Source organism: Aspergillus brasiliensis, assembly GCF_001889945.1.
Source record: "Aspergillus brasiliensis CBS 101740 unplaced genomic scaffold ASPBRscaffold_7, whole genome shotgun sequence".
NCBI lineage: Eukaryota > Fungi > Ascomycota > Eurotiomycetes > Eurotiales > Aspergillaceae > Aspergillus > Aspergillus brasiliensis.
The window spans coordinates 1,897,447-1,911,781 of NW_027137448.1; the positions used below are offsets into that span (position 1 = coordinate 1,897,447).

At 47.4% G+C, this 14,335-nt stretch overlaps 9 protein-coding genes across 9 annotated transcripts; 5 read left to right on the top strand and 4 right to left on the bottom strand.

The window, feature by feature from the left end:
* The first annotated feature begins 1,222 nt into the window (after positions 1-1,222).
* Positions 1,223-2,067, top strand: ASPBRDRAFT_44425 (putative para-hydroxybenzoate-polyprenyltransferase Coq2). The gene has a single exon (XM_067625195.1). The coding sequence runs from the start codon at positions 1,241-1,243 to the stop codon at positions 2,012-2,014; it is 774 nt and encodes a 257-aa protein (XP_067478738.1). The 5' UTR covers positions 1,223-1,240; the 3' UTR covers positions 2,015-2,067.
* Positions 2,059-2,781, bottom strand: ASPBRDRAFT_127101 (putative flavoprotein; the record flags this gene model as incomplete). Its single annotated transcript, XM_067617936.1, has 1 exon — positions 2,059-2,781. One exon carries the CDS (start codon positions 2,779-2,781, stop codon positions 2,059-2,061), a length of 723 nt encoding a protein of 240 aa, XP_067478739.1.
* A 567-nt stretch (positions 2,782-3,348) lies between these two features.
* ASPBRDRAFT_44427 (monothiol glutaredoxin GRX5) lies at positions 3,349-4,315 on the top strand. The gene is made up of 3 exons (XM_067625196.1): positions 3,349-3,497; positions 3,593-3,872; positions 3,944-4,315. The coding sequence occupies exons 1-3, from the start codon at positions 3,471-3,473 to the stop codon at positions 4,093-4,095; spliced, it is 459 nt and encodes a 152-aa protein (XP_067478740.1). The 5' UTR covers positions 3,349-3,470; the 3' UTR covers positions 4,096-4,315.
* Positions 4,316-4,499: 184 nt separating this feature from the next.
* On the bottom strand, positions 4,500-6,000 carry ASPBRDRAFT_196981 (ethanolamine-phosphate cytidylyltransferase; the record flags this gene model as incomplete). The annotated part of the gene is made up of 4 exons (XM_067621046.1): positions 4,500-4,817; positions 4,880-5,654; positions 5,704-5,821; positions 5,877-6,000. 4 exons carry the CDS (start codon positions 5,998-6,000, stop codon positions 4,500-4,502), a joined length of 1,335 nt encoding a protein of 444 aa, XP_067478741.1.
* A 1,072-nt stretch (positions 6,001-7,072) lies between these two features.
* ASPBRDRAFT_31174 (putative mitochondrial protein sorting (Msf1)) lies at positions 7,073-7,712 on the bottom strand (the record flags this gene model as incomplete). Its single annotated transcript, XM_067622871.1, has 2 exons — positions 7,073-7,492; positions 7,560-7,712. 2 exons carry the CDS (start codon positions 7,710-7,712, stop codon positions 7,073-7,075), a joined length of 573 nt encoding a protein of 190 aa, XP_067478742.1.
* Positions 7,713-8,758: 1,046 nt separating this feature from the next.
* On the top strand, positions 8,759-9,542 carry ASPBRDRAFT_127518 (thioredoxin peroxidase DOT5; the record flags this gene model as incomplete). Its single annotated transcript, XM_067617980.1, has 2 exons — positions 8,759-9,035; positions 9,175-9,542. 2 exons carry the CDS (start codon positions 8,759-8,761, stop codon positions 9,540-9,542), a joined length of 645 nt encoding a protein of 214 aa, XP_067478743.1.
* Positions 9,543-10,114: 572 nt separating this feature from the next.
* On the top strand, positions 10,115-10,814 carry ASPBRDRAFT_56083 (putative NADH-ubiquinone oxidoreductase 21 kDa subunit; the record flags this gene model as incomplete). Its single annotated transcript, XM_067627486.1, has 3 exons — positions 10,115-10,174; positions 10,241-10,737; positions 10,790-10,814. 3 exons carry the CDS (start codon positions 10,115-10,117, stop codon positions 10,812-10,814), a joined length of 582 nt encoding a protein of 193 aa, XP_067478744.1.
* A 494-nt stretch (positions 10,815-11,308) lies between these two features.
* Positions 11,309-12,384, bottom strand: ASPBRDRAFT_44431 (DUF1761 domain-containing protein). Its single transcript, XM_067625197.1, has 3 exons — positions 12,064-12,384; positions 11,676-11,980; positions 11,309-11,593 (listed from the first exon to the last, which is right to left on the bottom strand). The coding sequence occupies exons 1-3, from the start codon at positions 12,077-12,079 to the stop codon at positions 11,450-11,452; spliced, it is 465 nt and encodes a 154-aa protein (XP_067478745.1). The 5' UTR covers positions 12,080-12,384; the 3' UTR covers positions 11,309-11,449.
* A 1,103-nt stretch (positions 12,385-13,487) lies between these two features.
* Positions 13,488-14,281, top strand: ASPBRDRAFT_127613 (uncharacterized protein; the record flags this gene model as incomplete). The annotated part of the gene is made up of 2 exons (XM_067617990.1): positions 13,488-13,705; positions 13,801-14,281. The coding sequence occupies 2 exons, from the start codon at positions 13,488-13,490 to the stop codon at positions 14,279-14,281; spliced, it is 699 nt and encodes a 232-aa protein (XP_067478746.1).
* Positions 14,282-14,335: the final 54 nt, after the last annotated feature.

Genomic DNA, 14,335 nt, shown 5'->3' on the forward strand with positions numbered 1-14,335 from the left:
CCTGGAAGCCGTGAAAGAATTGTCGGAGTGTACGTACACCAGAATGATTCATGGATATCGCCCGGCACAGATATTCAATTTCGTGGGACCGAGATCAACGCGCTTCAAGAAACGGTCTGGTGAGGCGTACTTCATCACTTGCCCAAACACATGTCGCGCGGTCATCACAATAGCGAGCAGCAGGCAAGTAACACCACGACTTTGAGCCGGGAAAAGCAGTCGCTGTCTGCGCAGGCTGTCCCCAGTTCCCAAATGATGAAAGTAAAGAGAGCATTCAATACCTATAAACACCGCGCAGTTGCTGATTGTCTCGAGTCACTCTGGCTGGAGCTGCATCGGCGATTGTGGCATGTGGGTCCCGTCCGCCGGGCCCAGGAACGCATGGAACCACTGCCGAAAAGGCTCAAGAACACTACCGGACGCCTATATCCGTACCTTAAATTTTGCGCATCATAAATCTTTTTCCTCTCCGAATCATTCTTCAAAGGGTGGATTTCCGGAAGCTTCTGCTCCTGAATTAGAATTCTCAGTGGTAGCTTTGTCTCGCATCTCTTCTTGCTTCAATCTCTTATCATCTGCTGGTCAATTGGCTCGGATAGCGTCTAGTCTGTGGTTGGCGTGCGAATTTCATCTGCCAAACCGCCGTGCCAGATCAATCTGTTGTCTCCGTGTAGGATAAGCCTGGAACTGCTAGCTATACAGTGGCTAAATCGCTACGCCTCATCGTCTCGATATCCTCATCCGGTTCATTATGAGTGCCTGGGCCACTTGCTTGTATGCCGGCCGGCATGCACGATTATGCCGCTATCCTAGAGAAAGGAGCACTTATATAAACCGATGCATCTCCATACAGGGACACCGTGGCCCAGTTTCCTTATCGTCGTCTGGGAGATATGGTTATACGGCGGCCAACAGCATTCAGTCAGCCTGCCAAAATCCGAACACTACAACCCACAACCGCCATCCCCGTCGCTCGGCCCTTATACTAAGCCATGCACACAGTACAACAAGCCAGGCCTCAGTGATATGCTATACGCCACCAAACAAAGGCCTCATCTCTTATTTGCCTCGGTCATGGATACCGTATGCTGAGCTGCTGCGTCTCGATAAACCGACAGGTACATACTACCTTTTCTTCCCCTGCGCATACTCTACACTACTTGCGGCTTCCATGGCGCCTTCGGTCTCAGTCTGGGAGGTCGCTGGAACTACCGGGCTTTTCTTCGCCGGTGCGTTGATTATGCGCGGTGCCGGTTGTGCTATCAATGATCTATGGGACAGAAACTTAGATCCGCATGTTGAACGCACGAAATTCCGCCCGATCGCAAGAGGAGCAATCTCGCCTGGTAAAGCGGTGCTTTTTACGGGCTCTCAATTACTGGCAGGACTCGGTATTCTTCTTCAATTTCCGTATCAATGCCTTTGGTACGGTATACCTAGTCTTCTTTTGGTAACCACTTATCCTCTCGCTAAGCGCGTTACCTACTATCCCCAAGCTGTGCTAGGCCTTACTTTCTCATGGGGTGCGATTATGGGCTTCCCTGCGCTAGGTGTCGATCTTCTTAGCAATGGCGCCGCACTGCAAGCTGCTGCTGCGCTTTACGCCAGTTGTGTGACCTGGACGGTTCTGTATGACATGATATACGCGCATATGGACATTAAAGATGACGTTGCGGCTGGCATTAAGTCTATTGCCCTTCGTCATGAAAAGAACACAAAAGCCGTGCTTTCAGCTCTCGCTGCCGTCCAGGTGCCCTTACTCGCCGCTGCAGGTGTAGCAGCGGGAAGCGGGCCTATCTTCTTCATTGGCAGTTGTGGTAGTGCGGCTGTCACCCTGGGTCTCATGATCTGGAAAGTCCAGTTAAAAAACGTACAAAATTGCTGGTGGTGGTTTAAGAACGGTTGCTTGCTTACCGGCGGAGGTATTACCCTGGGTATGCTCCTTGATTATGTCGCGCAAACCACTGGGTTCTATGAACCGGTTAAGGATCCGGTTTCCCTTGAGTGCCGGTAGAAAACAAACCCATCCCTTCCTCTTTTCAGGTCCTGAAGCTCCGCTTAAACTGTTTTTTCATCGTCCTTGCTGATACCCAAGTATCGCTCCACGGAACCGACTATGGAGCTCCACTCCATCATGCCTCCGATTCCTGTATCGCCGCAAGCAAGGGACTTCTGTATGGGGTCAAGTACAAACACCCAGCCCCCATTGTTGCCCGAATCCACACCCCATTCATGTTTCAGTATAGCCACTTGCTTTTCCGTGATGGGATGATTCCACATCGCAGTGTTCATGGCAGGGGCAACAAACACAAGGGGCTTCTTTGCCTTGAACTGGGCGTCGACCGTTCCCGTCGTGTCCCATGCTCTCAGAACAGAGAGGAGAAGGTTGTCCGAGATACCCATGGTCAATTTGGCCATGGTATTGGCGGATAGAGGCGCAATGAGCAATAGATGTGCCCATTTTCTGAGTTCTATATGTAGAATTGGCTCGTCACGGGTCCAAGGGTGCCTCCACTCATCCTCATCTCGGTAAATAGCATCCACGCCAGGAAGTTCCAGCAGACTCTCAAGCAATGGTTGCTCGTGACTTTGTCCCTTTAAAAATTCTGCCGCTGATTTTGTAACGATTATGCGGATAGAAATGTTCGGATGGCGGCCAAGGGCTTCCGCGATAAGGGGAAGTTTTATCGTGGCTACTGATCCGCTGGCTGCAAGGAGCACATGGATTTTATTGTCACCCAGGTGGTGTTGGGCATAGAACGGAGCTGGTGAGGATTCCATAGGATTTTTGGCTTGATCCTCGCCGGATCGGGCAGATGATCTGATGAAAACAATTGTTAAGCACGCGGGGTGATAATATTCACACTTGTAGTTGCGGGGTGTTTTGGAGAACACACGCGGGGCATTTTGGAGGAGTGACCCGCGTTATCAACTACTCTGCTAATACTTTCCCGTGACCTTGGGGACATTCACAGTTTGTCACGTAAAGATCATTCACCCAATACTTTCAATACAGATTATGGAGCATTGCTCCCAACTGTCCACTCTTACTTTCACCAAGTTGGTGTCTCGCTCCAAAGTCGATGGATGGAGCCGTAAGCTACCTTGACTAGGCATCTTATTTTACTGCTCTTGATACTTTGAGTAGTAGCTATTATTTGTTTTGAATTACTTCTCTGTAGGGGGAATGCAATATTCATACATTGTGCCTAGATGCATGCTTACCTGCTTGCTCACTGGGCTTTTGAACTGCCTATGACAAGATCTGGATCACATGACTGCGAACTGTACCTTATTAATGTCAATGACTGCAGTGGTTGCTTAGTGAGCATGTGTAGTCTTACTTAGCTATCATCTCCGCATAGTGCTAGTTACTAAATACCCGGACTTCTGCGCATATAGACAAGCAGAGCTTGACTTCAGCGGCAATTATCTGACGTTTCTATATTCTCACAAGCTAATAACTCACCATGTTTTCTAGGACTCTGGCCTCATCGGTGCGTATTGCGAATCTCTACACTGCTGATTTCTCAACTACCCTCATACCGCTCCTTCCTGCTTCATGAACATCAAGCTTACAATAATTTTTTAGGCGTTTCGGCCGCTTTTCCGACAGCCTCAAGTTTTGCAACCCAGATTTGCCGGCATTCAGCTGCCCTCTACACTCTATGCTCGGTATCTGTCGTCGGAGACACGGACAGCAATTGACAAGGCTGTCGCATCTGCACCTGTCGTTCTTTTCATGAAGGGTACACCAGAGACGCCGCAGTGCGGTTTCTCTCGGGCCAGTATACAAATTCTGGGGCTGCAGGGAGTGGATCCGAAAAAGTTCGTTGCATTCAATGTGTTGGAGGATCCAGAACTTCGTCAGGGTATGCTTCTCTTTATAGATGGACTCTCTATCCTCGATCCCCACTTCAAGTCAACTAATACTAGGTCTCAGGTATCAAAGAGTATTCCGACTGGCCCACAATTCCGCAACTGTATTTGGAAAAGGAGTTCATTGGTGGTTGCGACATCCTGATGTCTATGCATCAGAATGGAGAACTTGCTAAAATGCTCGAAGAGAAGGGAGTTCTTGTGGCGGCCGACTAATCTCATGAATGTGAATTAGCACAGCTGCCTCGATACACGTTCTGTACATTAACAACCAACCATCATTCCGTTCTTCGTCCGTTCGAAAGAATTAAGTTATCAGTAGATGCACTCGTGTTCTTGATACTCAATGTTTGTCTGCATTTAATTCTTAGCGCGGTCAAGGATGGGAGGATAGAGAACCTTACGTGAATTTAAATGACGTACACATTGGCCGAAATTCATACCATTAAATTAGAGTGTGTCTATCTTTATTTTATGTGCACAAGAGCGGCTGCAATATCGGAGTGCTGTTTCCTTTCGCTATCTCCGAGCATCCCTCCCTTTCTCCGTCTCCTATGCTACATATTATCCCATGTTTTATGGAATCGCTTTTGCCCGGCTTTGTTAGGCACCATTGCTATCTAGGCAGATGCCGACTCTTTGGACTTAACCAACTCCTCAACAGCACCCTTCTCGAGTTTGGCACGCTGTCTTTCTTCGTAGGCTTCCCTACTTTTCAATATCCTGTCAACGATCTCACCGGCATTAACATGCTGGTATGTATGGCTGGAAGTCTCTCTGAAAATGCCCATGCGCTTGGGTGCCGTATAAGGATCATAGGTGAGGGGTATGAATGTAGTAGGACCGTGGTAAACTGCATCTGGAACGCCTAAGGGCATGGCCTCGAGATATGACTGACTTGGTGAAAACGGCGAGGAAAATATCACAGCATGTATATACTAGAATCAGGTTAGCGTTTCGATGCTTCCTTTCAAGATGCTAGACACTCTGAATAACATACGCGACACTGCAGAACGCATAGTCCGCGTTCAAAGATGTTCATGATTGGATAGTTGAGACCTTTCCAGTGGTTAATAACATCATCGTCATGTATGCCAGCAACGACATAAGCAGGGCCGTAGTCCTCTCCGTATTCTTTGACTCTCTTATCTGTCTGCTCTTGGTCATACCAACCACGGCGGTGGCCCTCCGATTCCTCCTGCGCTAATACCTGTCGAAGGAACTCAATGTGCCCAGATGAGAACAAGTCAAATCCCCCATCAACATAGATAATTCGCTGTCCTGGTCTTGGCAGCTTTCCCTTTACAATGGTCTCAAATGCACCAGGTTCCTCGACTGTGTTTCCAAGTTTCGCAGAACTCGATCCGTTCCAGATCCAGACCTGCGGGCCAGGCTGTAGACCTGTCTCGTCAGTGGCATAATCACGAATCCTTTGCATGAGACTATCAGCTGAGTGTTTGCGCTCTTCCAGACTTCCAGAACCCTCTTCCCCGTTGAGGGTATCTTTTACGCTCTTGACGAAATGGTTTTTCGTGCACAAAAGCATTCGTCCAACAAGGTCTGTCGTGGATATTCCGGGTGTTCTCTTGACCACGCGAAAGCGCCCTGCCGCTTTAACAAACCGATAGCAGTCTTCCCCGTTGCTGTCGGAAGTGATATCATCGCCATGGACGACATACTTGCAGCCGTAGTGCGATACCCAAGGTAGAAATGTCACGTAAGGAGCGAAGGGAACGCAGCGAGTCACCCAACGACATGCTTCCACTGCAGCTACCCTAGACTCGGGTCAGAAAGCCAATGGACTGCTTAATATAGGAAACTAACCGTTCATCCAATGTCATAACTGTCGGCCCCTTATTCTCGAGGATTGCTTCGTCAGAATGCACGCCGACATAAAGCTCGTCTCCCAATTGGCGAGCCTGAAGCATAGCACCCGCATGACCTACGAAATTCAGCCTAATAAATACATTGTGAAGAACGAGCAAAAGGTGGCATACCATGGTGGCTAAAGTCAAAGCATCCGTCTACCCAGATACGATTTTCGGAAATGGGCACATCATCTTGAGGGTCCACGGGCCACTTTCCTGGCGGGGGGATCATGTCTTCTGTAATGGCGCTCATTTTTGTAGGGCAACTCCGTATGAAGGAATATAGACCGAGGAATAATTTCCAGGGTTTTTGAATAATCTCCTCTGGCCTTATGCTTGTATTGAAGCGTTCCGGTAAGTTGTCGACGGGTTGAGACCGTGAAATAACTTAGGGAGTCCACCTACCTAACCCGACTAGGGGCTGAAGAGGGGCAATGTGCCATGCGGAGAAGGCGGGCGGGATGACATCGCAGGATAACGGGGCGATACTTTATCAGTACCCGCCTAACAATGGTACCTACTACCTACAATACCTATACTCCCGACATACTTCAGACGTACCTGGGGTTACAAACTCTAAGTAGAAAGCCTACAAAGCATCCATTTTGGGTCACCGTTACATGTGTTAGGTGGTTTTCAGGCCAACCCAGATAGTTCTACTCTTCAGAGATGCTATACTACCGTGGAGGATTGTTCTAGTTAAGGCACTGTACTTTTAAAAAGACGCTGTTCCATTCACATGTCGCATGGTAGAATTAGGGATTTTTGGATCGTGCCAGCCAAAAAGGAGACCAAGAAAGCTGCATCTCAGCGTGCCATCATCTGGGATCGTCTAGAGCAAACGGCCTGGCATCTCCCTTGCATCTCCGTTAGTCAACCACATTAGGCAGAAGCGGGGTTAGTTCTACCTGCTCATTCATCTATTCTGGTGTATATATAGTACTCATGTTAGATAAACACGTCATAAAGGGACAAGGTGATAAATGCGAAAAAATAGTCTATAACTTTTGGTAGTACATGTCTCATCAGTTGCGCGTGCTGGCTGGTAGCAAAAACAAAAAGCGCTGAGGCAGATCATTGAAAGACAATCACGAGCAGATGCGGTTTGAATCTATTGCAAAGGGGAGATCCATCGGGAATAAAGAAAGAGGGGGAAAAAAAGAAAGAAAAGGAAAGAAAAGAAAAAAGGGGGAAAAAACGCTTCATATAAGACACATGCATGAAGCCGGAAGGCAGAAGAGAGAGACGCCAGTCAATGCAAACGCTGAAATAACGTATGACGGATAAGATATACCATGGGCCCGTGGAGACAGCCACGGTTGTAATTAGGATTGAAGCGTGTTGCTCTCGAGTTCCCGTTGTTCACTGAAAACTCGGCGACTCATCTCAAGGACAGCTTCGAACCCTTCTCGGCCTTTCTTCGCATTCTGACTGAATCTCTCCACACTAGCCTCTTCAACCTTGTTTTTTATTTTCTGCCATCCGCCACACAACGCAGTAATCTTCGCCTCTTGGTTGAAATCGGTAGTCGAGGATGGGTTGGATGGCGACGGCTGATAGATGACGGTCTCCTTGACATTCAAAACGTTGGACCACGTAAGGTTGGTTGAACACATCGTAACCTTCTTGGAGACAGGATCAACATAGGATACTTCGTAAACATGCGACGTAGCACTGCCTCCAAAGAGTGAAAGGACCCATTGCGGCACTGATTGGTTACAAGTGATAAGACGCTCTGTCCGCAGCTATGAGACAGGACAATCAGCCAATGTTGCAGGAAAGAATAAGCGTAAGGTACTCGACGATACGTACAACGCCAGTATCAGCATCGACCGCCCGAGATAGGGTGTCTACTGCCACGACATGTGTAGACTTGTCATTCCATGGACAATATTTGCGCCAGTTTGCCGCAGAAACCTCTTCCCACGAATAATCGAACGTGCACGTCGAAGAAAAGACTCTCATCTCGATAGACTGCAATCTGAAACGTGCCTTTGTTTCGTATGTATGCTTATAGAACACTTCAAGAACGAGGAACTGCACATCCAAGGAGGAGCAAAAGAGTGCGAGCCAGACCGGGAGCGAAACCCAAGACTGTGGCGGTAGGTGCTTCGGAGGTTCTTATGAATCCGATAACTACGAGGAGTTCAGGATGCGGCAAATAATCAACTACTACAAGATGAGTAATGAGAACTCCACATGAGTGGTCGTGAAGGCGGACGCAATGAATGAGAGTGGCGATTGCCAACCTTGTGCAATAGCAGTAGGATTGGTAGAAAACTCGAGAATTTTAGCCCCGGATTCCGCTTTCTTCTCCTGGGCAAGCACGGTGGCGCCAAGGTTCGGGATTTACCGGCACTGTAATCGGACTGACGGTCAAGGTCAAAGACCGCCTACAACTTCACAGAGAATACACCAACTATAGGTTAGTCGAACAATCTCGCAGATAAATACTACCGATCAATCACTCATACTATAAGATTGTTCAAGTACTGGAGTTCTAGATATGACAGTTTCAATGGTGCGTTGCCCCTCATTTAATGTACCCCAACTGTTTATAACCCATCAAGAGCAAAACATCCACTCTCGATGTTAACATCTGTCAAATGGATTCAAAACCGATGGCCAACCTCAAGAGAACACATGCGTTGAGGGTACTCGGTAGAAACCCCCATATTAGTGGGGAGGGGGAATCCTCGGGTGATAGATACGTTGAGTAGTCACATAGGCAAAACACTTACTAAGTAGTTGTTTACATACCCCTGTACTAGAATCCTTACCATTTACCAAATATCACCCATGCATACTACAGTAGCTGCCTTTGGAGTTATTCGGTTTACCTATTGTTATTATTGGCCTAGACTCCATTACCCATGAGCTTATCCACTGATTAACTGTTGATAAGCAAACGGCAGCATCTTCGAAGGTCTTCTTTAACGTCCCTCAATCGTTACATGTTGTTTCAGTTGCACAAAACATAAGTTAAACCGTCTGGATTTTTGATCAAAGTTATGGTCGAACTACGAAAGCGCAAGGCGCCAGCACAAGTCCCCGCGGCAGAGCGTGAGACCAAGAAAGTCCAGGCATCCAAGGTATCTCGAAAGCTGGATGTCTCTAAGGCCATTCCCGACGATAAGGCTCCAAAAGTTGGCGACAAACTAGACTTGGACAACTTCGGCGGTGATATTGAGACTAACGATGGCCAAAAAACCACGCTGAAAGATCTTGTTGATGCTAGTAAAGCTGGTGTCGTGCTGTTCACGTACCCTAGAGCTTCAACCCCAGGCTGTACGTGGAAATCTCTACTCCCATTTACCTGGTATGGGTACATACATGCATGATCATTGTTGCATATCTTGTGTCGCGATTATGCTCATTGATCTAATCATTCTCTGCGGTCAGTATGGGAAAGCTAATTTGACAACAGGTACCAAACAAGCTTGCTTGTTTCGTGACAATTATGACTCCATTACGGAGAGTGGTTTTTCGATTTACGGTCTTTCAGCGGACTCACCAAAGGCAAATACTACGTTCAAGACTAAACAAAGTTTGCCATACCCCCTACTCTGCAATCCCACCGCTACATTGATAGCAGCTCTTGGACTCAAAAAGTCGCCAAGGGGCACAATTAGAGGGGTCTTTGCTATCGATAAACACGGCAAAGTCTTGATACTACAGACTGGAGGCCCTGATGCAACGCTTAATGCTGTACAAGATCTGGTTGCAGAATTGCAGGAACAAAGTAGTTCTAAAGACAAAACCCCACGCGCGAGTCCAATAGCTACGGATAAATAATCCATGATGGTAGGTAGCCAGTCAAATCATTCGCTTTACTTAGATCGGAAGCTGATAGATTCAAAGGTTTCAGACATATCGAGATGTTGAAGTGGCCATTTGCTACAAGCTTTGTCTGGCATGAGCACTATATGCAGTTTCGAATCATCATCGCAATCTATGTCCCAGAATATTCCAGCCCAAAATGTAATAGGCTATAATAGCCCCGTTCTCACACGTGAGCTATTCGTACAAAGGCAACTTGGTCTTTCCTGACATGTGATTTGTAAATGCATGCTCTCATATTTTCTCTGTGGGCATATAGAGCTCTTTGATTCCGATTGAAATCACGATAATAACATTGGATGAACGGCCAAGTGCGACTGTCGGAAAATAGGTTGTTCCGTGTGTAGAGGCTCGATTCCGCCAGGCCTGGTTCCGTTTGAGACCGCGCGGCGAAGGACGTACCCTTGTAAGGTCTCTCATTCCCTTCTGATATATTTCTAAAGGTAAATGAACACCCACTATAGCAAATTCGCCTATTATACGTGCGATTCGGGGGATTAATACGTGATCTGGACAGGGAAGAAATCATGGCTCGCGACATCGTGAAAGCGGCCAAGTCCGCATCCAATGTGATAGCCGTTCATAAGGTAGGTCATAGCCATTGGCTGCTCTGTGATATGTCGGGATAGGATGTGGTACTTATCCTGTATTAGAAATATACTGTTCAGTCCACCGGGATATGGGAACGCATTCGCCGCCTCCTTGCCGTCGACCCGACTCGCTCCACTGGTGTTCCCTTGAACGCTCAGTATCGTCTACCGACCCCTGGAGCTCTTCCTCCTCTATCCTACGATGATCCGGTTACTGTTCCGGCCGGTGATTTGGCTGACAACCCTTACTGGAAACGTGATGTTCGGAGGAACTATCCCCGCCTCAGTGCGGTCAGTCAAGCGGATGCTGTTGGCCTTCTCAGTGTAGGCAGTCAAGCTGCCCCCAAGGATGATGTACTCCAGATCGGCGAAGCAGGAGAGAAACAACTTGTGTCTGTCAAGCAACAGGCCGAGGAGCGTGGTCTTGCTGGTCTGTTTGAGAAGGACAAGAACGGAATCAAGGAAGTTCTGGGCGCTAATGGTTTGCCTCCGCTGCCATGCAACTTGAACCCTTCTGGGGGTAAATATCAGCTCGGCCATGACCATGGCTACCCCGATGTGTATGTGTGGCCTAACCCTTGTTTTCTCCATTAAGCTAACGCCTTTCATTAGCTACCCTTGCCGCACTTTCGTCTAGCTTCTCAATGCGGCTATTGAGCGGACTATTGAGATAAATGCAATTGTACTTACTTTCCTTTACTACGGGTTCTCACTATTAGATGGTCTGTCCTTATGCTTGTGTATGTTGATCTACTATGATTGTAGTTAAGTCTTTTTGTAAACTTGTAAAGGACTGTAGACATAGTTCATGTTGTACCCCATTAACCTTCATCGTGTTATCCTTAGGGAAAGCGAAGAAAAAGACCAGCAAATTGATTGGGAATGGCGAAATTCTGCAAGGTATATTTTGCTGCCAGGACACCGATCTCAGGAACTGGACAAAACCATCGATCAAAGAAGTTGAGGATATTCGGTATACCCGGTAGAGTAAATTCTAGTTCGTTATGTTGCGTATCTGGGCAATGGGGGAGTGTCACATCCAGAATCGCTGGCAATGAAACTAGCGACCCTACTACGAAATTACACGGGAAGAGCTTCGAGAGGAACCTGTATAGAATTTGAAGTGTATATGTCAAGGTATAGTTGTGTGGCGCATGCCTCTATTCTCGGTATTTGACTTAAGTAGGATTACATTTATACAGACTTGAGAAGCTAGTTGCCGAATATGTGATCAATTATATTACCAAGATTGGCATTAAAACAGTAGGAGCTTTAATAGCTGCTGGAGAATGGATTCGTGCGGGTACCCCACCAAGTAAGGAAGAGACTGAGTCCCACTGTTTCAAACAACCTGCTGACTGCACCTACGGCAACAGTGTCGAGGGGTCTCTTTTCGGCAAAAACCTGGCTCACAACCTGTACAACAAAAGGTAACACAGTATTAGTATATATAAACTTGCAAGATAGAGGTAGAAAGCGAGGGGATGGGAGAACATACACCGGGGGCTGCGCTGGCCATGAAAATCAAGCTACCGAGGTAAGCCGCGCCCTTGTAGCTCAAAGTACCTGTGGCGTTGATCAAAGCTGCAACTCCATATGTTTGGACAGAGCTTCCAACCAGGGAGGTACCCCAGGCAGCTACTGCACCAGCAGCCTCTTTAGATTTGAGGAACTCTTCCTTCGAATTGGCTGCTTGGGCACGGTGATAGGTATCGCCAAATACCGGTGCAAGAATTCCCAGGGACGCAGTGTGGGTGAAGATAGCACCTGCCGCAATTGCAGAGGGCTTGACTGGGGGGAGGTCTAGGTCAATCACGTTAGTATATATGAATTGGGCCTAGAGGGGAGGGTCGTCGTTTGCACTGCGAGGACAGGCGAGTACTCACAGTTCAAGGTCGTCATTTTGGAGATAAGGCAGTTAGGGGCTTGGATGTACTAGAGAAACGAAGTATTTTGAGTAGGACGTGTCGAAGTTGAGTGAATCTAGTTCTAGGAAGTAGTTTTCTTTTCGAGCAAGCAAGCCTGGTTTTATGGCACGGTGCTGGGCTAGGTTGGCCTTTTCAACCCCGAAGTACCGTCACCGGACAAGTCCATAGTCAAACCGTGGTGAGGTACGAAGTGACGTCGTTATGATCGAAAGACACGAGAAGCACAGCAAGATGGAGGACGGCCTCGAGCATACTTTGTACGGTAGTGCTCTATCATGACATCATACAGTACTTTCAATGGGTGCAGGATTATTACGTACTTGGCGTAGGGTTGCCGCAATCATACTAGTCCCTGGATCGTTCAGTACACCTAGCAGTAGATCTTTACTGCTTGCACTTCAATAGTTACGTCGTCATAGTGTCCACAATCATTATTATCCTAGCGACACTTACAACTTACAACTACTCTACTCCGGAGTATGTAGTCTAATTTGAATGTGTGCACATTGTTGTACGTTTTCATGAAAAACATATGCTCATGTTAATTACCCGGCTCGCCCGGCTCGTAGTCTCTCTTTATTCGTCTTCGCATAGGCTGCTAATAGTTACTCAAGTACGACTAAATGAAAGTGTCATTTCAGGTGTTTCCATTAATGCCTTCGATATGAGATACGATATCTGTCTGAAATAAAATTTACGATATATTCCACATCCATATATGCGTGTCATTGATCATAGGCTCTAAGCTCGCTATATCGTTATTATTACATTGTATAATTATCCAATCCCGCTTACTACCACACGATGACGATACTGTCAATAAGTTATCACATTCCCGGTGTTGTTGAAGAGCGTCTGCTTCACATCGATCTGTCCTTCGTTTCCCACTTCTTTCTCTCCTTTTTCTCGTCCCCTCCCCCAACCCAGCTCTTAGGTACTTTACTCACTTGCCCTTCATTGCCCTTTTTTCTGCCCTCGATACCGGTTATATAGGTTCCTTGGCAATTTATGTCGCGCAAAGCGGACTTATAATTCAGCTTTTCCAATGGTGGGCGTTTCCCTGTCTACATTGTGAAAGTGTGACAACCCGCACTGAATTGGGTAATGAGGATTCCAGACATTAGAAAGCCGATGGGGCAAGTAGGGCGGGAAGAAAAAAAAATGAGTGGAAATAGAGCTAACCATTCCGTACCTCCCAATTTGATCCGAAAAGGAACAATTCCATCAAAACTGATTGTGCTTCCATCTGTTTTACATCCAAGAGTCCCGAAGTTGTTGCTTCATTTTACCATTCGGCATCGAAAGTTAGGTCAACGCTGTGTGCTGTAACAGACTATCATACTTAATGGAAAGATCCCGGTTCAATGCCAGCTGCAATCGACATGAGTGATTCGCTAGACTTCGATGAATCGTTGATCCCGGTTAGGGATCACAAGCCCGCCAGCCAAAGCACCATCTCTTTTGACGGGATGTTATCGAATCCTCTAGTCCTCCAGGAAGATCTAAAGGAAGGGTGTGGAGGCCAGCTATGGCCAGCGGGGATGGTCCTGTCGAAGTACTTGCTACGCCAACATCACTCTAACTTTATCGGTAAAACAATGTCCGTTGCCCTATAACCCAGTTGTGTCTGCACTTTCCACCCGCTCTGCTTGTGCCTGATATGCGGGTACTTGACCTCTGCTAATCGTTGGTTAGAGTTGAACTTGGGGCCGGCGGCGGTCTTGTTGGCCTTGCGCTTGCACGCAGATGTCACCCTGAGACGCCACGTATTTATATTACGGATCAAGCTCCCATGTTGCCCCTGATGAGAACGAATATCAAGCTCAACAATCTTTCTTCTACAGTCGAACCTACACTACTAAATTGGGGAGATCCCCTTCCAGACTGCATTCCAAAGCATCCAGAAATTATCCTCGCCGCTGACTGTGTCTACTTTGAGCCCGCCTTCCCGCTCCTAATCTCGACTCTGAACGATCTTCTTGGGCCAGAGTCCGTCTGCTATTTCTGCTTTAAGAGGCGTAGAAGGGCAGACCTTCGTTTCATGAAACATGCAAGGAAGATGTTTGATGTGGCCGAAATCCGGGATGACCCTGATGCGGAGACATACCGGCGGGAGAACATCTTTCTCTACCAGATACGTTCGAAGTCTGACAAGAGGGGTGTCTTGAAAGTCTAGCTATAGAACAAACTACCAGGAAGTGACACATGCGGATGTATCGAAATCCGCTCT